This window comes from Strigops habroptila, chromosome 2 (genome assembly GCF_004027225.2).
Source record: "Strigops habroptila isolate Jane chromosome 2, bStrHab1.2.pri, whole genome shotgun sequence".
In the NCBI taxonomy this organism is placed as follows: Eukaryota; Metazoa; Chordata; class Aves; order Psittaciformes; family Psittacidae; genus Strigops; species Strigops habroptila.
This window is the reverse complement of record NC_044278.2, coordinates 12,213,438-12,237,632: the sequence shown is the minus strand read 5'-3', so window position 1 is coordinate 12,237,632 and position 24,195 is coordinate 12,213,438. Positions and strand designations below refer to the sequence as shown.

The 24,195-nt window shown below is 49.3% G+C and overlaps 1 protein-coding gene across 1 annotated transcript in view; it reads right to left on the bottom strand.

Moving 5' to 3' along the window:
* Positions 1 to 20,733, bottom strand: part of FSTL1 (follistatin like 1) — a 52,541-nt gene extending 31,808 nt beyond the window's left edge. The window contains exons 1-2 of the mRNA XM_030471784.2: positions 20,660 to 20,733; positions 20,507 to 20,566 (exon numbers count right to left, since the gene is read on the bottom strand). Coding sequence (XP_030327644.1) covers positions 20,507 to 20,566; positions 20,660 to 20,662 — 63 coding nt within the window. The 5' untranslated portion in view covers positions 20,663 to 20,733. The remainder of the gene's footprint in view (positions 1 to 20,506; positions 20,567 to 20,659) is intronic.
* Positions 20,734 to 24,195: the final 3,462 nt, after the last annotated feature.

The window sequence follows — 24,195 nt, the reverse complement described above, 5'->3', positions numbered from 1 at the left end:
TTCACCAGGGCCAGGCTCCGGCAGGAAAATCCCAGGCACACAAGTCATCTATGCTGCTGAAATGGGAGCAGGGCCACCAATGTGGTCTGCAAGTTCCCACACACGGTTTGGGGGTTAGCACAGACCACTGGCAAACCAAGAACACCTCCCCTTATCAACCCACCTTTGCTGTTGCTGAGAACTTTGCTAGCACTGAACAGCTCAGGTAGTTTTCCACGCCAGGTGCTTGCCTCAGGCTGCCTTTTCCTTTTTAAAGCGTCAACAGAAAAAGGTCAGTGGTTTCTGAGAACAAGATGAAGTTGTTCTGTCTGTGTCTTGAGGAACTCTTAAAGTTGCCGTGCTCAGAGCACACAAGAGCCTTCCGTGCCTCTGCAAGAGCCTGAATTTGGTGGGAGAGTCACCCTGATACCTCTTGCTTAAGGGGAGCTTAAACCACGACACAGCCACATCTCCAAACACTAGCTGAGCATGATGACCAAACAACCTCTCTTCTGGGACTGCAGGATTTCACAGGCAGCTGCTGCTCAGGGCACAGCATGGAGAAATGAAGTGAAAAGCAGGGGACTCCATCTCCCCTGCATGGCTGATGCCAGAAGAAAAGTGTCATTTAGGACAAATCATACAAGGGTGGAGAACTGAATCAGCAGATGTTTTGCACAGAAGAGGCAGGCTCAGGACATGGCTGAGACTAGAGAGAAGAGGGCAGGGCAGGTACAACATCATCATCTCCTGGAGCTAGATCCCAATGTGGGACCCAGATCCTTTGGCAGTAGGTCTCAGTGAGTGTTTTATGTTCCCTCATCAAGCCAGCTGCATGGTGGGATCCAGCTCAGAGCCTGATGAATACCAGCACCAGTCTGAATGCACAGGTACTACAAACCCTTTGCCTGTGAAGGTGGCTGGTCTACTGCTGCTCCACTGATAAAACTGCTCTCCCTTCCAGTCACTCAGTAAGAAAGTGATGTGGATCCAAGGGCCAAGCACATGGGCAGCTCCCAACTCATCTCTGACCTTCAGCTGCTTTTTTCTTTATCTTTTCTCAAGGTAGAAGCACAGCCCTGTGCTCTCAGCAGCATGGAGCCACATCTCTAGACAGAGCATGAAGACCAGCTGAGGTAATGGCTTCATTTGCTTGGTTTTGTCTGTAGCAGGAGAGACGGAGTAACAGCCTACCTTACAGAGGTTTGATGACAGCTTAAGTAATTAACCAGCAAATGCTCTAATGGGCTGAGATAGATGATGCAGCAGATGACAAAATGTAATTATGAATGCTCTGTACCACAGAGGCAAACAGTCTTGAGGATTGCCAAACCATCCATAGCCAGAGCTCAGCACTACAGGTCCCAAGCCTCTTCCTCCCCAGCAGCAGGACAGCACCCTCCTATTGTGTGTTACCAACTCCTAGAAGGGCCAGGGTCCTTCTGGGCAGCTGGGTCTTGCCAACTCGAGGCACTGCCTCCAAGTGCCACTGATCACACAAGCAGCAGCCACCCAAGCAGCACAGAAATGAATTGTTCATGGCAGCTGGAGCTGCAGTCAGTGGATTTACACCCTGGAGCTCAGGAACACGGGATGGGGAGCATCCAAGGCAAAACAAAGGTGGTGGAGCAAGATAAATGACAAGGCAGTGGCTCATGCAAAGTAAGCGGTACCTGCACAGCAGCCATTCCTCCCTGAGCAGTGAAGGTGATTGTGCCAGACCTTGGGAAATGTCCTAGAAACGTGAAAGTTTATAGTGGCAGCAGAAGCCAAGATCTCTGCACAGACAACAGATCTCCAATTACCAAAGGCAGCTCTGCTGGCTTAGGAACAGGTTATTTCCATGGGGTTCTTCTGCTCGTTCATTTAATGATCACAGCTTTTGTGTGTATCTGTTTTCCCATATAACAGCAAGAAGGCAGACATCAGGAATTTTTGCTAGCCCTCCCTAATCGGAGGGACTATCTGTGATGCAACTAGGAAACATGACCCTACCGATGGTTTCACCACAGAGGTTCCGCCTGCATGCCTCCCTCTAACCTTGCTTGAAGAGAAAACCATCCAGTCTGCCAGGGCAGAATGCTCTCCCCAGAAGTATGATGTTCACTGATGCTGGAAACACTTCATGATAGGGAAGGGAAACAAAAGCCTTCAGCCTCACTGGAAACCCAGCCCAGAGCACCAGCCTAACACTGCCTGGAACTATCCTCTCGGACCTGGGGTGCTCAGCTCTGCAAAGTGAAGGCAGTGGCCATGCTCTCCCTTTGCTAGCAACGATGTAGAAATGGCTGAGGTAATGTTTCTCTACAAATCCCCTTGTCTGGGGAACTATATAGATCTGTGACAAGCTGAAACTTTGTGCTTTACATGCTTTATGTCCAAATCAAATCAAAGTCAGGGGGAGCACGCTGACTTTGGACATATTTTAAGTTAAACAAGCATAAAATACTTGGCAAATTTCCCTTGTTTAATGCAGTATAAACCATTTTGGGTTTTGACAGAAAATTTGCCATTTAATGAATGTGGCAAGAAACTGAAGAGAAGAAGGTCACGCTATTTTTGCAGTTTCAATTAAGCACAGGACAGCCCCTGCCTCTGCTGCAGCATTACCAAAGTCCATGCGCAGAGTTGAGTGGCTCTTTCACAGCCGGGGCTGCACTGGGGAGGTGAGAGGAGATACTCCTGTGGAACAGCAGGTTCTCCTGCAGCACCCCGTGCAGACCACTGGATTTTTGCCATTACCTTCAGAGGGGAAAAGCTGAACTCCAGCAGACATGAAACTGAGGCAGACTGAGGGTTTCAGACTAAGGGTTTCAGAAGGCTGCCTCTGGCAAATCCAGCCGCAGCAGTTTAAGACATTAGCCTGCACAGCTGTCTGCCAGCCTTGGCTGTCCACCTTATCGGCCAGCCAGAATTTATTGCTCCTCTAATAAAGTCAGCAGAAAGAAATACATGCTTGAGTCTCAGCCACTACAGCTTGCAGCCCCGTGGATCAGTCTGAAGTGCTGATGATCACTGGTTTTCAGTGAGATCGCAGACTCGCAGCTGTATAGCCAAGGAGGGGAAGAGCAGACAAGAACAGAACAAAATGTCTCCCTCGCTGTGAAAGGCTTAGATGCGTCTTGAAAGAAAAACGGCAAATAAAGGGGCTAAAGAACTTATGAAAGATGTTTATTCTGCAGAAAATGCTGCAGTGCCTCTCTTCTGCATCCTTTGCTGTTGGAAAGGCTGGTTTGGCTGTCTACTGCTCACCCAGGGGAAGGCAACTGTGGGCACAAAAGCTAAAGCCAGGTTTGCAGCAGTTATCACCACTGCTCATGCCCTGCTAGCCCAGAGACCAGTCTAAGAGTAGGAGCATCCTCCATCACCTCCAGCTAGACCCAGGTGTAAAGAAGCAGAGTGCTCTCCTGCCCCTAAGGCCTGCACTTCTGACACTGCCCTCCCCTCTTCTGGGCTCGGCTCCAGGAATCACATTGCCTGAATGTATAAGCCGTCTATTTTTACAATTCCTAATGTAACCAGACCCTCTGCTCCTATGCAGAGATTGCAGTGGTAAAATGGCATGTGTCAGAAGAAATTAAGATAGGAAACTCAGAAGGGACAATTGGTTTTCTTTTTCAACAAAGATTTAAGAAACCCCAGGAAATTCACCCACCCAAAGCTTTCATTAAAATGTATTCCTAGAGCTAGCTGTGACCTAAGCACACCAGGAAATCAGTGGCAGCCTTTTGAATACTGAGCACAAATTGCCTAAGTACATATCACTGTGTATGTGTGGAAATTATTGTCACGTACAGGTACTTGCCCTGCTGAACAAAGCTGTATTAGATGCTACCTGTACAAGTGTTCAGCCTAGAGGAAACAGAACGTGATCTGTTTCACCCCACATGATTTTTGAAGTAGCAGGTGGTATTATAACAATATACTGAGCCACAATAAACAGATGTAGGGTGCTGCAGGCCACCCTGAGGTTTTGCAATTGTGGGAAGCGCAATATCATGCAATGAAAGGTTCAGCAACATAACACTGAACTTCAGGTTTTGAGTAAAACCTCTGGGTTTGTTTTCCAAAGAAAACAGATGATACTTTTCAGCTCCCCAATAACATGGGTTAGCTCAGTCAGTTCTGGGGTTTGCTTGCTCGTTAATTTATTTCAAACATCACCCCCTAACCCCACGAAAACCCAATACCCAAAAAAGCCCCAAAAGCTCCTTGTTGCAGATCTAACAGCCCTCCTCAAATAAAACTTGCAAACCTTGCCCCAGTCCTTCCCTGCCAAACTCCCAGACCCTGCGAGGGCAAGGACACTTCAGGTCAGACACACAGGTAAGATACCAGCTCTAGAAACTTACCTCAGGGAGCTGAAGGAATGGTATGCATGTGCTCCTTCAGCCTATGGCAAAAGCAAGATAAGGTAAATAATCTCAGCTGGCAGTGAAAGGTTTACTGGAATCACAACATCTAACATCTTTATCACAGCCTATGCAAATCCAGCTCCCGGCTGTATGCTCCTGTTTGCATTGTAAGTGCTCTTCAATGCACTAGTCCCTTCGGTGTGCTAACTCAGAAGAAAACAGCCTTGACTACAGAGATGAAGTATCGTACTGTTAACATGAGTGTCTACTGTATCTGTGCTGATCTGTAAGAGCTTGTCATTCATGCGGCCTTGACATGGATTCTCACTTACTGTGTGAACCACCCTTACCACGCAACTGTTCCTTGCTGTTGGCTTGGTACCCTTGACTCTGTGAAACCTGTACAGAAACACCACCACATCCCAACAGTAATCATTCATACAAGATGCCTATAATGTTGCATTATAAGCAACATCAAGTCCAGGGTGCAGATGAAAATCAAGTGTCTGCAAGGGACACTTGCCTGTGGCCTCTGGCTGCTCCCTCCTCCCCTCTAGGAGTGAACACTCGCTCTACAGCTAAGGTATCCAGACTGGTTGTGAAGCAGCTCTTGACGTGCTGCAGTCTATTGCTCCATCCACCGTAGCAAAGCAAGCTCAGTTGTCAATGCACGCTGTGCCATAAGCAAGTCACGCTTTGTGACCTGCGTGGTCATCCCTACCCCACGATGGCAATTTCAGCCAAAGGGCAGAGCGGATGTCCAGGATCACAAAGCGCTTCAGCTGCCCAGGTTTAATTCTCCAAGTCCTTTGTTATAGCAAAACACAACTGATTTTCATGAGCCTCATATCCTCCAGAACACCAGGATAGCAGCACAGCTCTGCCACAAGGACCCTGTTCCTTCCATCACATCAATGTCCCACTAAATCTTGCTGTTTCTTCCCCTTCTCATATGTCATGAAACACACTAAGTAACAGTTCAAGGGATGCACGCTTTACTTTTGCATGCTCCATGCATGGGCTTCACTGTATTTCTTCATCTTGCCTGAGTTTTCTATCTTCATCTGAGCCAAGACATTATAACTTGCCCCCTCCCCACTTCCCTGTTGGAAATCATGCAATTGCAGGGAGATCGGACTACACCGATACTGGGACAGCAGCCAGCAGTACACGGCATGCCTGGCTTTTAACAGCTAAATCCTATAAAAAATAATGATGCAAACATAGGCATTCCTCCCCAAGACATCCTAACGCTTTCATCAACCTCTTAGGGACACAAAACGCTGCTGTATGGGACGGAGGCTGAAAGGAACAAATCTGGGACTGCTGTGAACAGCTGCTGGCTAAGTGAACAGCCCCAGGTCTGACAGCAGAGAGCTGTCTGCACGTTCGCCGCCGCTGCGTGAAATCGCTGCTTCCCAAGGGCAGGCATGAACTGTGAAGCATTATCACCTAAATGCAGTCGTGGGGTAGAAAGCTCTCCTTTAGGAATCTCATGCACGCATGTAGGACCAGGAGAATCCCTGGGTTCCACCAAAACACCCACCTTGAAGTACTTGGCCCCAGATCCCTGTCAGCGTTTAGGAGACTGAGTCCCCTGTTCTCCATGAACCTCAGAAATACTATCTGTCTTCAGTGCCCTGGGTTTCAGTGGCTTGTCCAGTGCTACAGGAAATCTGGGAAGCAAAACCGAGCCTTGCAAGCCCTGCCAGGTAAGCCCATCTCTTCCCCTCTGCCAATCACTGTAGTTGTTCCATGACACTACCCTGCCCATGTACTGCATGAACATGAGCAAGGACACAAAGCCCCTTGCTTTGTGTCCTTGCTCATGAACAAGGACATGCAGAATTAAGCTGACAGATGCAGAAGCATGTGTCCTTCTGTCATGGTACTTTGTGTCCTTGAATACTTCCACCTAGTGCCCTCTGGAGTCCACCTCTACACTAAAGGAGCACTTGACAACTCCCCTATCCCTCCACTCAACCCTGGTGAGGCCACATCTGGAGTGCTGTGTCCAGTGCTGAGCTCCTCAGTACAAGAAAGACAAGGAGCTACTGGAGAGGGTCCAGCAGAGGCCACAAGGATGCTCAGGGGTCTGGAGCATCTCTTCTATGAGGAGAGACTACGGGAGCTGGGCCTGTTTTAGTATAGAGAAGAACAGACTGAGCAGGGATCTCATCAATGCAGATCAGTATCTCAAAGGCAGGTGCCAGCAGGATGGTGCCAGACTCTTTTCAGTGGTGCCCAGTGACAGGACAAGGAGCAATGGCCATAAACTAAAACACAAGTTTCATCTCAACATGAGGAAGAACTTCTTTACGCTGAGGGAGGCAGAGCTCTGGCACAGGCTGCCCAGGGGGGTTGTGGAGTCTCCCTCTCTGGAGACATTCAAACCCCACCATGGACATGTTCCTGTGTGAGCTGCTCTGGGTGGCCCTGCCGTGGCAGGGGGTTGGACCTGATGATCTCCAGAGGCCCCTTCCAACCAGAGTGATTCCGTGACATGGGAAGCACCCCATGGACAGACACCCCTCCGGGGAGGCGGACATCACTCCCCTGCCACTGCACACTGCTGGAGGCTGTGAAGGAGAGGCCTTGCCAGGCCCCACCACAGCCCCAGCTCCGCCAGCCCCTCGCTCTGCTGACCATGGGGAAGTGCAGCAGGGAAGGATGAGCAATCTGTGGGCCACAGCCCAAGCTGTGGCATGGCTCCAGGCCACAGTCCTTGCCTCCCCTGCCAGACCCCATCACCCATTGGCCAGGCCCTGTCTTAAGAGCTGCCAAAACCTTCCCAAGCCCATTCCCCTGTGCCTACTGCACTCCCCCCAGCACGGTGGGTGCTGGAGAAGCCTGCCTGGCCACACTCCTCTGTCCAGCAAGGCACAGACTCACGTAGGTTTTATACGAGAGGCCGTAGCTTCTCTGAGCAAGAATTGATACTCTCCTGTGTCCAAAGATTCAAGCAGCCAGCAAAGGGGCCTCTCTTGTAGGGACTGTGGTCAGCCGTAGGGGAAAGGATGGGGCAGAGAGAGAGGGCACCTCTTTTCCCCTCCCCATGCTCTGCTTTCCCGTGTTTTCTCTCACACATGGGCAAAGATAAACAATGAAAAGCTATGTTCCCCTTCTCCCCATCAACTGGAGTCTTCTGGGGGCAGAGTTCAGTTTTCAGCTGCACTGGGGCAAAGGAGGAAGAAGAGGGAGCATAAAGAGAAAGCAGCTTGGGAAACGCTCACCATTCTCCAGGGCAGCTCACAGGGACAACAGCTCTCACAACTGCTCTGAAACCTCTCCTTTAAGTGAACATTGCAAAGTTTGGCTGCAAGCTTAAAAATCCCAGCCCCAAGGAACACAAGACTTTGCTGCCTCTTACCAGACATTCAGTAAAACATGGGTTTCAAGCTTGCAGCTGAACACAGGGTGAAAACATCGCTGAGGAGAGGAAGCAACCTCCTCTCACCTCTCATCACTGACCAAAAGACTTCCAGCTAGCTTGCCCACAGAAAAAGTGCATAAGCTTGCTTTATTTGAATGCTTCTGTTACCCAGGTAAGGCTGCCTTGCAGGAAGATGCCTTAAAGCTATGAAAACACAAACCTTCAGCCTAGCCCACTTGGTCTTCCCAAGGTGTGAACTGGAAGAGACCTGAGAACAAGAAATATAGAGAGCCTTCTACTTTCTCTGAGAGGAAGAGAAACCCCAGACATTTATATTTAAAGACAAAGTTGGAAATAGAAACAAAAAAGGGGTATTTTAATAACCCCTGAATCTTTATTATGCATTTTTACTGCAAGTGCTTCCCAAGGTCCAAGTCAAGATCCAGGCCCAGTCTGTGACAAACCGAAAGACATCTCAGAAGAGAGTCCGTGCCCCTGGGACAGCAAGCAAGCAAGATTTGCTCCTGGAAGAAATTCCTGTATTGTTATTTGGCTAGAAATGGATCGTTTGAGAAGGGTGAACAGGAAGAAACCTGGCTCTGCCTGCACCTAACTGTATCCAGTGCGAGCCTCATGGGTCATAGCTTGAGTTGTCTACACTCGGGGCAGCCTGCATGTTCTTTGTGCCCTCTTCAGCCGCAGGATGGATGCCTGTGTGTAAAACAAACCAAATCACACCTAGAGATAGACTCAGCCCTGATATCAGAGAGAGCTCTCTCTCCTGTCAAAACCTAATTCATCCATCAGTCTCTGCTGAGAGAAAAATCACAGAAATCAGAGCACCAGCAGGATGTGCTGACCTCAGAGTGCATGGAGACATGCTCACTGTTGTCAGCAGTGCAGTCTTTAACAGCTCTTGGGCCTGGTTCAGATGTTTCAAGTGCAGGCATGCAAGAGACCACACATTTCCTCGCTCCTGCATTAGCAGACCGTGCTAGCCGCTCTCCCCATCCCAGGAGCCTGTGCACTCGAATGGCCCAGGAGGCTGTCAGCCAACTGGCCTGGTACAAAGGGCCCTGCAATAGCAGGGACCCCGCGCCCGGGGCACTGGATGGGAGCTGGACAGGCTCCAGCTGGCTCAAGTGCTGCAGCGTGGCCCTCTGCCCACTACAGGGGATGAGCTGTGCTGAGCAAGCACCTTCCGGCCCCCAGCCCAGTCAAACCTCACCTGTGGGGTTCAAGAGAGTTGAGAAGCCTCAAAATATTGAGCTGTAAATGTGTGCTATATGGAACTCAAAACCAAGGCGTTAGCTGGCAACGACTGCAGCACATGCACTTACTGAGGGAAGAGTCCTCTTCTGAAAACCTCACCAGGTATGCCTCCCGATGGTGTGTGCATTAACATATGTGAGCTCCCTAATAATAAATTAAGGCTCATACTGGTTTTGTCTTTCTTCTTTTTACAACTTCTATAGCCCAAGGTTACACAGATTCCCAGTGACAGCACTTGGGGATGCCCTGCCATTACGTGGTGAGGGAGCACTAACAGACTGGGAAAGGGGATGCAATGCATGGACACCCGGTACTGAGCAAGGGATTAGGAGACATACCTTACCAGGGGATGGTTTGAGGAGCTCAGACTGTTTAGTTTGCCAAAGACAAGACTGGGAGTGGACCTTGTTGCAGGCCACAGTTACAACGGTGGGGCACAGATGTGGAACTAAAGGCCTCTTCTGTTGAGTGGATTAAACACTCAAGATTCAGCATCCGGAATTAAGATTAAGATTCAGCATCCGGAGATCAAAACTAGACAAATGCAAGCCAGTAATGAGATGTACCAGCATGTGGGTAATTAACCACTGCAGCAACGTACCAAAGGCACTGGTATTTTCCATTCATGATAATTGCTTTATCAAGACTAGATGTTTTTTAAGACACGCTTTAGAGTTCAGAGCAAACAGAATTAATAGAAAAAGCTGGAAATATGGGATGTATTATGCAAGAGGGCACAAGTAAAGCTCCTTCTGGCCTCACCATCTACTAATCTATGGAGAAAGCTGCCCCTTTTAGTGTCAGTGGAGTTGTTAGCCGTATTTTTAGTGACGAGACAGGCTGATGTTTACATGAAATAGTAATAATACATTGTGTCTCACCCACACATCTATTCTGAAATTCTCCAAGCTCGTTACTGTCACTATGTCAGTAAGCCTGATAACTCACTGGCTGATAAATTGACACTATCATCCCCCTTTCATCAAACTTGAACTTTTTCAGAGTAACTTAACCATCTGCTTACCATTTACGGGGGAAACAGTACACTCAGGCTACCTGCCAACGTGGGCACCTACTTTTAGGCCTCTTGGTGAGAAGACGTTCATGCAGGTGCCTCACAGAAGGTCTCAGGGTGGGAAGTGGCTCAGCACACAGACCTGCCCAGCAGCTGCCTACTCCAGATGCTTATCCCCAGTACACACTTCACAGCACTCAAAATATCTGTTCAACCTCCCTATAAAAAGATCTGGTAACAATGTACTATCTAATTCCAGAAGTCAGCAGCTAAATTGTAAAGAGGGGAAAAAAAAGGGGGGAGAGAGAGAGAATGCTTCCTAGTTGTTGTAACAAACATCTTCGTATACGACAGAGACACACACACACACAAAAAAGTGATTTCCATTAGTTACCATGACAACCAATGGAAATCACTAACCCATCTTCTTTCCCCTGTCAACCTTTGGCAGACCTCTGTCAGAAAAGCAAGTGACTGTGTCCCATGTAATATCCTCTACTTAAGTAGAGCATGTAGCTCACAAGGAAACCTACACTGCCACGATGTCATGTGCTCCCCTTACCGTGCATCTCCTCTGAGATACAAAGGACCAGAGAGATGCTTGCTGCTTCCCCCTGAAAGCAAACACACACCCCTGAGAGACACCCCAGCTCTCCAGCCTCACACTTCCTCTCCCTCTGGCTCCATAAAAACATTCAACCACCTCTCCCTTCCCATCTGTGGGCTATCATCTCAAATTTTAAACGTGTCCCATACGAGCCCTTTTTTTTTTTGCACATTTTTACTGCCTGGCAAGAAACTGCTGTATCAGACAGCAATTCTGGCCCATATTTTATCTCCCTTTTCCTTACTACTGTTATCATTGTTGATAAGGATAATGACCCTCTGCAATGCCTGCTGCACCTTCTACAGGAGAGCTTTTAAACTTTTCTTACCAGGAATGCATCAGCTTCATAAACCCTTCCGAGAGGCACAGCACCACCATTATCCTTATTTTACAGATGCGAACACCATAGCTTAGAGGAATCGGGTGCCTTCCCTAAAGCCTACATACAAATCATGGCATGATGCTAAGGGTGAGAACAAGTAAGTCTGGAGAGAAGAGTCTGTCTGTAGTATCTTGATGTCTACAGGCTCTGAAGGTGTTTGAACCACATATGCTCAGAGTTCTCTTTAGCCCCTCCACCTTGCCAAAACCCCACCACAAATAAATATAAACAAATAACCACCAAAACCCCCAACAGTTGTCTCTATTTAATGCTGGTTTACTGCTGACTTTGGATCTGCAGCCAGGATGGCCTGACCCCAGCATCTGGATGTGTGCTCCTGCACTGCAGAAGAGCTTGGCAGTGATTTGTGAGGAGGAATTAGCACCCAGCTGTTCTCCTGTCTCTTTTGGTTTTCACGTGCAGCAGGTTAGGAACAGCCCAGGCACCGCACTGACACTGCGTGCTTTCAGGCTCCTCATGTACCACAGTGAGATGCAACACTTACCCAGCAGGATCCAAAACACCCATCGACTGCAAATTTTGGTGCATTCTCCCCTTCCCCATTGCAGGCCTGGGCTGCAGAAGTTACTGACAAGTTACTCCATAACAGGGCTGAGTAAGGTGACTGTGTGCACGTGTGTGTATGTGCACACGAAGTGGAACAAACCATGTTTTGTGCCCCGTGATTAACCATGCTTTGGCTTAGTTTCCTCTACAACACGCTCCTGGGGACTGCACACAGCTCTGAACACTAAAGAGGGTAGGACAAACTATAAAGTATAAAGCCAAGCAACAACAAACTGTTCTACAAGCTGCTTCCCACAGATTCCTGTCTTGAGGCTGATCGCATCTGGTGACTATGAAGGTATGAACTACAAAGGGGAATACTCATAAAACGCTTCTCTGGTCTGTAGTAAAAGCTGATCACATGCTGGAGCTTCTCCCTCAGGTAGGGTAGTAACTAGCACAGTGTCTATTTTTACAGAACTTAATAGTATCTTGTAGGAAATAAATATACTTTGCTAAACATGGCTGTTGCGTTTACAAGTTATTTGAGGAGGTTCAAACACACCAACAGAGAATAAGAGCACATAAAGCTCCATTTCTTTAGGCAGCCAGGGAAGAATGTTCTGCTGAGACAGAGGAAGTGAGCTACAAGAGATTAAAAGAGGTGGGCTAAGCACAGACCTGAGCGACCCCATAAACCAACTCTGCGTACAAGGTGGAGCTAAGTGTATGGGGGAGGCACCGATTATCACTGAATGTGGAGGTGGAATTAGGACCATTGGGACAGAATAAAAAGATTAATGGTCTACTTGCTCATAGGACAGGCCCATGAAGATAAACCTATTGACTCTGAGATACTCCAGAGCATGGAATCATTTTTCACAGAACAAGAAGAAGGCATCATTTATTGTGGATGTGTAAAACTAGATTTGACAAGACACTAATGGCTATGGTTTGTACAAGCAGCTATTAATCCTAGGGCACATAGATAACTTGCAGAAGAACCAGCCTGTTTTTCTGAAAGGGAATGCTCTGAATGATCTGGAAAAGCATTATCATGTTTACCATTAGCCCCTCTGAAAAGCTTGGCAAAACACACGGGTTGCAGAATCATCCTGCAAGCGTGTGCTCATCTTCCTGCATACACATCTCAGATGAACAAAGGCCTGAGGACACGCCTCTTGCCCTCCTGAAAGTGCTGCTTTCAGCTAGGAAGGACTGGTCATGCTGCCCCATGCACAGCTTGGCAGCTGATGTGACCAAGGAGGCCCTGTGAGCAGCCCCCAATGCGTGCCACCCTGCCGCGGGTCAAACATGGGAATGCTGCTTGCCAGGGACAGCACAGGCCTCCTGCCCAGCCCCAGTCATGGGAAGGGCAATGTGCTGCTTGCTCCAATGTGCTGAGGCTCACTCTTTCACTGGGGACTGGGCATAAATCAGGCAGTTAAAATAAAATCAAATCATAACTTTACCCTTACTCATCATCCTCTACCAATGGGTCTAGGCCCGAGTCCTGGGGACGTGAGAAATGAAGCTCTTGTTGCAACCTGACTTTTCCACCTCCTGTCTGCGGGGCAACTGGAGAAGGGGAGCACTTGCCTGAAGAAGAGTAGGCTGATACTACTCACGTGGCATTCATCGTCTTGGGGCTGGAATACCCCAGAGCTTGCATCACACAGAGCAAACCCGCTGTCCTCAGAGAGGAATACCGCAGCTTTCCTGCCAAGTTGAAGGCGACGCCTTCAACGTGAATGCTTGGTCCCCTGCCACCTTAATCTTCCAGAGCCCTGGGTTTGAATGCATGAGCTGCAGACCGGAGCTGGGTCACAACCGTTTCGGTTATCCTTGAGGAATTTTACTCACCCAGACAACGAAACAATCCAGACATAGCAAAAATTCCCCAAGGAAACCACTTCCTCCATTCAAGACAACAATTCCAATCCCTCATACTTAAGCTTCCTCAAACATAAACATGAAAAAGTGGCCAAAACGCAAGAGGGAAAAGAAAGTCCCAGAGCAGCAAGGAGTACATATGCAAAGAGTTACATCATGCAGAAGGAAAGCTCGTGGCTTCGGGCTACGATTACCAGCACTTACATAGCAGGGGCCGCTCTAGCACGGAGTCCAGCCCGCCCAACCCCAGCACTGTCCTCCAGATCGATCCATTGTCAGGAGAACGGCAGCAGACCCTGCTGTCAGAACCATCCCTGGACAGCACGGCGCTGGAGGCCAGCCTGGACACTGGCCAGCACCTGCTGAATGCTCCCGCTTCCGTCCGTCCCAGTGGATGGACAGAAGCTCCTTGTTCTGTCCCTCTGACACTCAAGCCCCGAATTGCTTTGGCAATTCTGACACTCAAGCCCCTTGCTCTGGCAGCAGAGTGATGAGGAAAGTGCAGCCAGGGGCACCCAAATCATGGGCTCCTGCGTTAAGACAAGGTTCACCAGCACATCTCTGCAGCAGAGGCAGGTACCTTTGCCAGCCCACTGCTGTCTCCCTGCTCTTGCTTCCTTCTTATCCAGGATTTTAACATCTTCTTCTCCCCTGACTTGGAAGATTTGAGAACACTGTTTGAGTCTTACTCCTGCCACAGGTACCTCTGCAGCAAGTCCTTCCACTACCTCTCTAGGTCTCCTCACAGATAAAGACATTGTCTATGGCTATAGACAATCTTGGAAGCTATCACTATTTCTTGCAAACTTTCATTGTGGGGAAAAACTGATTAAGCATGGAAAGCTCCACCAGCATCCATATTCCCAAGGCCTCTTGATGCTATCTCAAGACTCTGAGCAAGAAGCAGGGAGGGGATCAGGAAGAACATATATTGGCTAGGGACAACCAGCAGTGGGTGACAAATAACTGTCCAACTGGTCCTTCTATGCTTGGAGCATTAGGTGTGCAAATCCTCTCCTATCAATGAAACCCAGCTGCTTCGCCTTGGTGGTTTTATCTGTTTCTCTCCATTGTTCCTTCAAGCCAGTTTGTTGCTCTTTGCATTTCGAGGCCCTCTACAGACATACAATCAAGAGGAAAAAAACCCCCAAACAAATGCAAATCCACATGCTTACAGCTTCACTGCTGTAACAAAGCTGCAGAATTAACTGAGGGATGGATAAAGGAGAAGGAACACGAAAAGCTGGTTACTCTGGGGTTCCTTACATAGTGTACAGTATTTTGAGAAAGTGGTTAGAGGTCCATCTCTGGGACAGCAGTTGACAGGGTATAGCCAAGGGAAACACTGTACAGAGAGCCACCCTGCAATGCTCATAGAGAGATGAATGAGATGGGTTCTACCAAGTTTTCCTTCTCAACCTCCTGGTTTTCCTGGTGCATTGGATATCTTCCTCAAAAGCACAGGAAAACTGGCACGCTCTCCCCAGTGTGATAAAAAACAGATCCCGGTCTTCAAGCAGTGTTTAGTTTCTTCTGCCAAAATATTTGCTGAACTGTCAAACAGTGGAAATGTGGGATCCACCTACAGCTGAGCTAGAGATACCAAATCCCTCCCCAGTCATCCACCCCAAACCCCTTGTTCTTTCCAAATGTGTTGGTCCAAGAGGAGCCTCCAAATTGTTTCCAACTTATGGACCCCTTGATGCACTCCAAACAAGAAGCGGGTATCTCAAGAAATCCCACATGTGCAGACTGGAGCATGAGCTTGCTTTTCTTCATCATCTCTCACAGGCAGCCTACATCTAATCCATTCCCCAAGCAACCACAGGCCTGGTGTCAAAACTGAGAGGGACAGTGTAATACGTGAGAGAGCTAAGGCATCGAGTAGATAGTAAGATTTCACAGGAACTCTATAAACTTCACTTGAGGGTTGATGGTTTGCACAGCAAAGAAGGGACACAGTCACTCCTTACTGCTGGCTGGTGTCTTCAAGCCCAGATCAGAACTGGAGCACACCTGAGAGCAAGCAGTAAGAAAATGCCATGCGGCACTAGTTATCTGTGCTTTACCACAGTGCTGAAGCCTCCAGGTCTGCTTATGAGCTGTTTGTTTATTTACTGCTGCAATGCCTAGGAATTGCGCTCAGAGCCCCCGAGCAAACAAGCCCCTGCTCCCACCAGCTCACACTAGCTGTGGCAAAATCTACAAGCTCTGGGAAGGTCTGGATGTATCTAACCCCATGCCTGCCACTCAGACGCAGCTCTGGAAGGAAGTGTGCTTCACAGCACAACAGCAGTCTGCTCTTTTCTTTTGCTATACTCAAGAGACAACACTGGTTATGCATAGATTAGTTTAGATACCACAGTACAGCAGAAGCCGACCCTCCTGCTAGATGCAACCCAGCTAAATAAGGCACTTCTGGGAACCAATCTCATCTAGCTCACAGGACATGTGGCAGAAACACAGTTGAAAGGAGTCTCATAAGCCCAGAAAGACACATCTGGCTGAGATTTGTGACAAACTCTCTTCTGTACAAAGAGAAACATTCCCCAGCTCATGTAACACCACACAAGAAAGATCAAAGGTGCCCCAGTGCCTCCTGATGGGTGAGCAGCTGTACCAATAACAGCAGCTGGAAAATGCAACAGGAGACGCTCAGGCAGCCCTTTCCTCCTGTGCTGGGAGCGGAGCTGCCCCCCAGGCAGCCCCCAGCAGCAGCCCCCTGTTAATTACCGGCAAGGAATTTGCACTCTGGCAGATAAAGTCACTCACTCAGTTTAAAGCACGCGTGCACAGAGCAGCTCAGATCCGGCAGCAGCTCCGCCTCAGGAGCAGCACGAGGGTGCCATGCACAGGTATGTGCTACGTGACATCCCTTCTGCTTCAGAGCTGGTGCCCTGGTCCCCTCCAAACAGGCGGCGAGGTTGTTTAAGCACTCATACACGGGGCATCGGGCCAGCGCCTTCAGCTCAACCAAGGTGCCTCGGACAAAACCGCTTCGTTCACCTCCCAGACACTGATCCAGGACTATCTGCAGCTGCCCGGTGGTACAGCATGTGCTTTGAAAACCAGGCTTTGCACAGGTGAGCCTCTGCTGGGTGCCCTGGGTAGAATCATTTTTATCCTGTTTCCCCATTTAAAATACTCTTATCGCCTTGAGACACAACTCCAGCAACACCTGGTCTGGCACTCCACGGCAGGATTTTAAGGAGGAAGATGCCTATCACTCCAAAAACAGCTCAAGGAGAAAAATGATGCAGTTTTTCCTTCCACCGAAGATGTGCCTGCTAGACTAGATCTGGGAAGCTAGTTTTATTACATTAGTGGGTTGCACGTGACTGTTGGGGTTTACTGCACAAAGCCAGTGCATATTAAAACCTGCCCAAGTTACCCACACGATTGGCACCACACTGTCTTTTCTTTCCACTGCTATGGCCAAAATACCAGTGAGAGGAGAACTGAACCATTCACAAAGCCTCTATTGCTAAATTTCAAAGGCAAACAGACCCTTCTTAGAGTGATGGCTTCAGGGCCAAATGCAGCTATGCAGTTACATCAGGATCTCAACTTTAACTTATTCAGTTTCATTTATTAAGACAGCAGGTTTGAGTTGCAAGAACACAAGAAAGGTTTAACCAAAGCAAGCTGATGATCCCGGTCAGGCTGTGTGAACAGCCCAACGGGAGGAAGGAGGTACACCAGGCTTTACAAAGACCAGCTGAACTCCCAGCTCCATCTCTCCTGGGGTGCACAAGTGCTCTGCTGGCAGAAGGGGCACAGGTCTTGGAAGCAGTTGAGTGCTGCCCTCCCTACATGCAAAAGCAGCCAAGTCCCATCTAGAGGAAGTGCTCAGGTGAGTTAAGCAAATAAAACTTAACCAAAACCTTTGTCTTTTCTCTTCCCCCATGACATCCCTTTTTAGCTTTTCACATGGAAGTTACACAAGTTAGTGGGGTGAAAAAATTTAATCCCAGGGTTACAACAGATGTAGGCGCTGCAAACACTGTGCTATTAGAAAAGGTTATATATAAATCTGCCTCCAGATGCTTCTCATCCCTGCATTGCTTGGGGATTATAGCCTCCTAAGATCTGTCAGTAGATCTCCGCACAAGAGGAGAGCCTCTAGCTGTTCTCTAGCCCTTTTTAGCCAAAACTGCCTACATAACTTTTTCCAAAGGCTGGCTCGTTTGGCCAGAAATGGGTTAAGGATAGTTCAGAACAGCTACAGGTCCCCAGTGATGAATTTGAACAGTGAGAAAACTGGCAAGGAGCAGAGGGCAGGCCAGGGCACTGACCACTCCTCTTGGCAAGGGTGGATTCAGGGAAGGACTCCTGTCCACAGCCCACACCAATATATTCATGCTGGCATAAACCTCTTTGCTAGCATCTGAAATTCATGGTGAAAATAACTTCCTTGATGATTCTGACTCAGGTTGAAGCTAAAATGAAAAGAGAAAAACCCACACTCTTATTTTGAAATAAGGATCCTGGTGGGACACATCACGATGCTGGTCTCACTACAGTGGTACCCCAAGTGGAAGTGCTCCTGCACACCCCCCTTCAGACCTCATGGACACAGTCAAACAGCCACCGGACTCCTCCCCACTGTCAACTAGGTAACTTACTCCATCAGGATGCAAACAACCGATTAACTGATTTAATACATTCATCAGACATTTTGAGCCACTCCCTTTTCCCCTGTCGTGATGGATGCTTCGCCAAAATCACTCCATCTGCTTCTGAAAGCCCCAGCTGAGAACACAAGCAGCCTCACCTCTGTAGCATCCCCGTTAACATGAGTGAATGGCTGCCTCATTGAGAGTGTGACCCAGGAAGAAAGAGATAAAAAAGGGCTGTCCAAAGCTGGGGCTGGCTTCCATCCGAGGAGCACAGTTCACCATCTATTGCTCTTGTGACTATTACCGAACCAGGCCAAGAAAAGCTCCCAAGTTTTGGCACGTCTCAGATTTTCCAGTCTGCACAAAGTCATGCCAGGAACATTTACTGAAGCAATTTCTTTCTTTCTTTAAAGACTCTAATTATGCACCTAACAATGTTGTAGAAACGTGTTGTACAAAAAACCCCCAGTACAGTTCAGATATACTTCAGCCGACAAGAGGATTAGAAGCTCAAGGCTCAGTGTTAATATTCTGAACATACTGAAAGGCATGAAGTGCAAACTGCAGCAGAAAGAGGAGAAAGAGAGAGGTTATCTCTTCCAATATCGGGAAGAGGGAAAACCACAGGGAAACGCCACACTAATCTTACTAAATGCCGGGGATGCAGAGAGTGGTAATAAGAAACGTTTAGAAAGGGGCACCCATCAAAGCTGTCTCTGAATTAGCAAGCAGCTCGCTTTCAAGCACAGCCCACTCCCTAGAAAACGAGAAGGTCTGGATATCCCAGAGGGTGGGACACTGCCTGTGAACTGATGTTCACCACTCGGCAGCTACTGGCAACAAGGAATCAAACTGAACCCCGAAACAAAAGTGGCCTGAGGTGTCAACTTTCCCTGAAACCAGACCCAAACCTCAGTCATCGCTATCAAGTTTTGCTGAACTTAGACTGGAATCGAACCAAAACATTCACTGGTTTGACACGGGGACCATTACCCCTGTAAACAGTCAAATCATTCATTTAACCAGTGTGAACTGGCCTTTAGAACCAACTTTTAAACACTGATGGCTGTACATTTTTCTTACTTCCAGTTTGCAGAGGAGGCAGGGAGACATAACAGTACTTACACTTGGGAAGCCATCCAGGCACTCCAAATTGGGGTTACATTAGGCAAAAACCAGGATTTAGCACTTTGACCATTAGCATAATGTTGCGGCACTGGTGAAATCAGAAACCAAGGGCTCAGTTTCTCTGGTCTACTGACTCCAACACGGTTTACTCAGTTGAGTGCCATCGCTGGTTAGCTGTTACTACCATGTATTTTAGGGATGCACTGCTATGCCCTTCCTTCCTACAGAGGTTTTTCTGTACATTGACCAGAACTGGTTAAGGCTTATTTAGGGTTCCTAAGAAAATTAATCAAACTGATCTGGCTTTTTCAGGACAGTGCTGGAGAGGATGCGTGGAAATGCTGAGTGCGTAAGTATGTCACGCCTTGGGAAGAAAGCACATTACTATCTTATCATGTAGAGGCAGATGTGAAATGCCAGCCCATACTACAGCTCAGTTCCATCCCCTTGGCTTTCACAAAAGACATGACTGGAGCTATAGCTTGACAGTGGTAGCTCTCACCTGCCCTGCCTCACCTCCACCCCTCACATGCCCCAGCGCTCACACTGCTCATCCCTTCAGCGAGCGGCTGGCAGTTCGGGGAGTTCTCCGACAAGCTTTGCTTATGGGGACAGAGCAACAGCGATGGGCTTCACCTCAACCCCCCTCTTTGCCACAACCTGGGCAGCACGGTCCATGGGGGGGAGGCAGAGAAAGAGGGAAGCGTTTGGAGAAAATCAGATGTGTTTATGCATTTTTTCCCTGCGCAGAGCCAAACTGTGATGTTCTAGGGTGGGTCTCGCCATCTGGGAGAAACATGTAGGGAGAAAAAATGCAGGCGGGGAGGATGAGTGGGACCACTTCCCTCCGCCGGCAGGCTCAGCCTCCCTCCCCAGCCCAGCTTGAGTTCATTTTCCTCAAATCACTTCCACATTTCCCCTGCCGTAATTATCAAATATTTTGTTTCTGACCTCACTTTTTCGGAGGCCGCCGCAACCAGGAATTCAGGCACCGCTTATTCTCCGTCAACAGAGCGCGGAGGGGTGGGGGTGGTGTTACGAGTTGGGGGCTTTCAATGGTTTTCAATGTCATTGCAGTAAAACAAGGAAAAAAGGCAGAGAAAGAAGGAGCGGGAGGGAGGGGAAAGGGGCTGCCCAGGGGACCCCAGGCTGTGGGAAGGAAGGAAGGAAAGGGGGGGGGTCCGGCCCGCTCCCCTCGCCCCAACGGAGGGACCCGCAACTTCCCTCCCCGCCCCGGCCGCTACTTTCCCCGCTCCGCCGGCTCCCCCTCTCCGCTCCGGGGTGCCGGGGCGCGGTGGAAAGCTCCAGAAGGAGCCCCCCGCTGTCCCCAGAGCCCGTCCCGTCCGCGGTGGCCGCCGGCGGGGCCCCGCGCATACCTCGGCTCGCAGGCGGGCGGCGGCCAGCAGGGCGCAGAGCAGCGGCAGAGTTTTCCAGATCTGCAAAGAGAAGGGAGCGAGGGGCGGTGAGCGCGGCCGGGCAAGGGAGCGGGGCCGGGGCCGCCAAACTTCCCGCCGGGCGGGCGCGCTCACCATGCTGCGGGCGGGCGGGCGGGCGGCAGCGGCGGGGCAGGAGGAGTTGCGGAGGCGCCTTCCCCGTCTCCAGCTCACTCGGGAAGGAAAGGGGAGGGCTCCCCCTCCCCTCGACCCGCCAGCCCGCGGCTCCACCCCCGGCCCGACCCCCGCCCCGGGGCCGGCTCCTCCCCGGGCCGCACGCCGGGAGGGGGCGGCCGCCGCTCGGCCCCCGCCGCCGGGCCCCTGGGCGGCCTTTGGAGGGGGTCGGGACCCCTGGAGCTGGGTCCGGGGTTGCAGCCGCGCCCCCGTTGTCAGAAAAGGGGGAAACTGAGGCACGGGGTGGGCTCTCCACAAGTGGGAGCTGCACCAAGCCACTGCCGCCGTGCTCCAGACCCGGGGACACGCTGGAATGCCGGCCACGGCTACAGGTGTCATCCGTGTTGGGATGGGGGGAGGTCAACAATAAGGATTTCAGCCCATATGCGTTAGGATCCAAATGGCGTTGGCTAAGCGGAACAGGCAGCCCGGGTGTTGTGCGAGGCACAGGGGGATGAAATCCCACCTGAAATGTCCCGTGGAGCTCATTTGTGTATAAATACCTGTGATCCTCTTGTTTAAGCATTTCCATCTCTGAATTTCTGAAGCAGCCGGTAGCTTGAAGGCAGGATCTGAGACTTCAAAGAGACTGACTGTCCCGAGCACGTACAGAAATCTCTGTTAGAGCAAGCAACGCCATGACACCAGCTGTCAAGGGCTTTTCCTCGAGTTTTGAGGTTGGTTGTAACCAAAATGACACTGCTGGCTTTGAAAAACCATCTCACACTGTAACCAAGCATGCCCGTCAGCCATCTATCTTCTTGCCCTGCTTTATTCCGTGCCCTCAACGCAGGCCATGAGATTCTGGTGTGGGTCCCCTCATCGTTCACCAAGACCAAAGATTATGCCGGCATCCGGCTGGAAGGAGAAAACTGTGGGGAAGAGTTATCCTAGATCAGCCCACATCTGGTCTGTTCCTGGTGGCTGTGCCATTTCCCTGTGCTTCCTCAGCCTCTGCTTCCCCACTCTCTTTTGGTTTTAGGATTGCTGTTACTGATTTTGCATTTATAAAGCATCCTCCCCAGCAAGTTCTGCTGCTGTCTGGGAGTGGTACAAGCCACTGGTGGTTTTCATTGCCTTTTGATAGAAACCCCCTCATCTTTCACAATGTACTTCTTTGGTTTGGAGTCATTGATTGCACTGCCTCATGACACAAAGCAGGCAGAATAATGGCTGAACTCAGCTGGCCTGTAGTTTGCAGAAGCATCGTAGGATCAGGCTCACCCAGATTCATCCTGATGCAAGTGCCATGATAAGAAAAGAAAATAACAAGTGGTAAGTGATAAATATGTTTTCAAAGATGAATCTGTTTCTGGCCTCTTGATGCCCAGCTCTGCGCAAGCGGTGCTACACGAGGAGGCTGTCTATTTGCAGAGGGTAAAAGTGACTTATGCCACTCTTGGGAACAGAGTGCTAGCAGGGGTCTCCCAGCTCCCACATTCCCTCCTTGGTTGCATGTCACCACATGCAATTGTGATTAGCCACTGTTCTGGATTATGTAGGTCACCATGAGCATGGGGCTTTTCCAGTGTACTCGAAGGGCTGAATATGGAACACAAGGTGAAGGGTTAAATCCTCCATTCTGCATTGGCATTCAGGTACACAAAAGCATATGTCTTCCAGTTAGTTTTTATCAATCATGTGGAAACGTGTAGAGTTGCAAACCAAAAAGCATCTCTCATGCAAGCATCAGAGAGCGTTACCACAGCAGGACAGGCACCTACGAGGGGAGAGAGGCATTTGTACATCTACCCCCTTAAACCAGGTAAAACTTCTGTGTGCAGATGAGACCTGAGTATCTCTGATAGACTGGGGGGAACAGTCCTTAGCCCTTTGCTGGAAAGATGAAGACAATGAGAGAGCCAGAGTTGTTTGTGAGAGTGAGTGTGGATGTCTGCCATGTCAGGAAACTTATTGAGGCAGGGAAAAGGTGTGTTATCTGTTCTGTCACAGGCAGCACAAAACAATCTCAGCACAGACACCAGAGTCTTAACGCTGTGCACAAAGGCACGTGTTTTATAACCAAATACACGACACCTGACAAACTGTTCACTTTTATTCCAAACTTTCACTGTGTAAAAGCATAAACTGCAAAGGAGCAGTTTGTACTACCTGAGTGCATTAGAAACATGTCTGCCAGGAATCTTTGCTCTGTCATGATGGACCCATAACAGGGAGCTTGAATCAGAAGTGCTAGAATAAGGCAAAAGCAGATGCATTTATAGTTGTGGTTTCAAGCTGTGGACTTAATGGGTATGATAATTCATCATTGCTGGCTACACAACCAAGGTAGTATCATAAAAACGCTTTTAGCTAAAAGCTTCATTATAAGGGTGAACGATGCTTGCCTGAAATTTTGAAGGTTTCAATGCTCTGGTGGGCCAAAGAAATTGGGAATCATTGCTCTATAGAGAAGATGTTATTCTGTTACATACATCAGTATTTCATTTCTGCTGACGCTTACTTTCCAGTCACTGGTACCTCTAAACCAAGCATTTTGTTACACGTATGGGATTGCAAATTGTGATATACACACACATAGGTAAGCCCAAGTGGCCACACAACTGAAGTTCAGTAACAAGCCATTGCCTGAGAAGCAGAGCAAACGAAATCCGGGCTCATGCAAGTGTACATCTCATGGGTGGACACGTTCCTGTGTTTAATAAAGTGCAGGCTCCAGCTGAAGCTTTCTCTATTCTTGGGGCACTGTCAACATCCCTCCCTTGGACTCTCCAGTGTCTCATGAGGGTTATTCTGAAGCTGCAGCCTCTCCCTTATTACAGCATTGTACACATATGCACCCAAGTGACTGTGTAAGCCTCATCTCCTAGGGAAACGAGGCTAAACATGTGCCAATAAATTACTTCTTAAGCCCTCACCCAGCCCTTGTGGCTATACCATGATATCACCCTCTCCACATTACCTCACTCCTATTCACCACTCACATCCTTCACGTCTCCTCCTTTCCCCCCTGCCGTATGAAACACCAGCCCTAAGGGATGGGGTTGTGCGTGCAGCATTGTGCTGAAGCCAGTGACGGCCCTGCCTGCACTGCATTTTAGGTGGCAATTCAAGAAACCAAGTGGTTTGGCAAGTGGCCTTCGTGACAGGGCAATAATCTATCCCACTGAAGATGTGCAGCAACATTATTTGGCAGAATCAGGAAGGAGGGTATTATTTCTGAATAGCAAATGTGTTAAGGCTGTAGCTGAGAAGGCTCAGCTCATGTGGGACTGAACTATGTGAGCAGTGACTCCTCAAGGACCAGACAACAGGTCTGAACATGAGGAAGGGCCGAGAAGAAACAGGCCAGGTCTGCAAGACCTGAGGGGGAAGCCTAGAGTGGCATGATACCCACAAAGGTGCACGTGTCAGACCCAAATGCACACTGGCATGCCCCCGAGGTTGGTGTGAGGGTCCCCAGGGCTGTCACTCGTGGATCAGGGACACCTCACTGT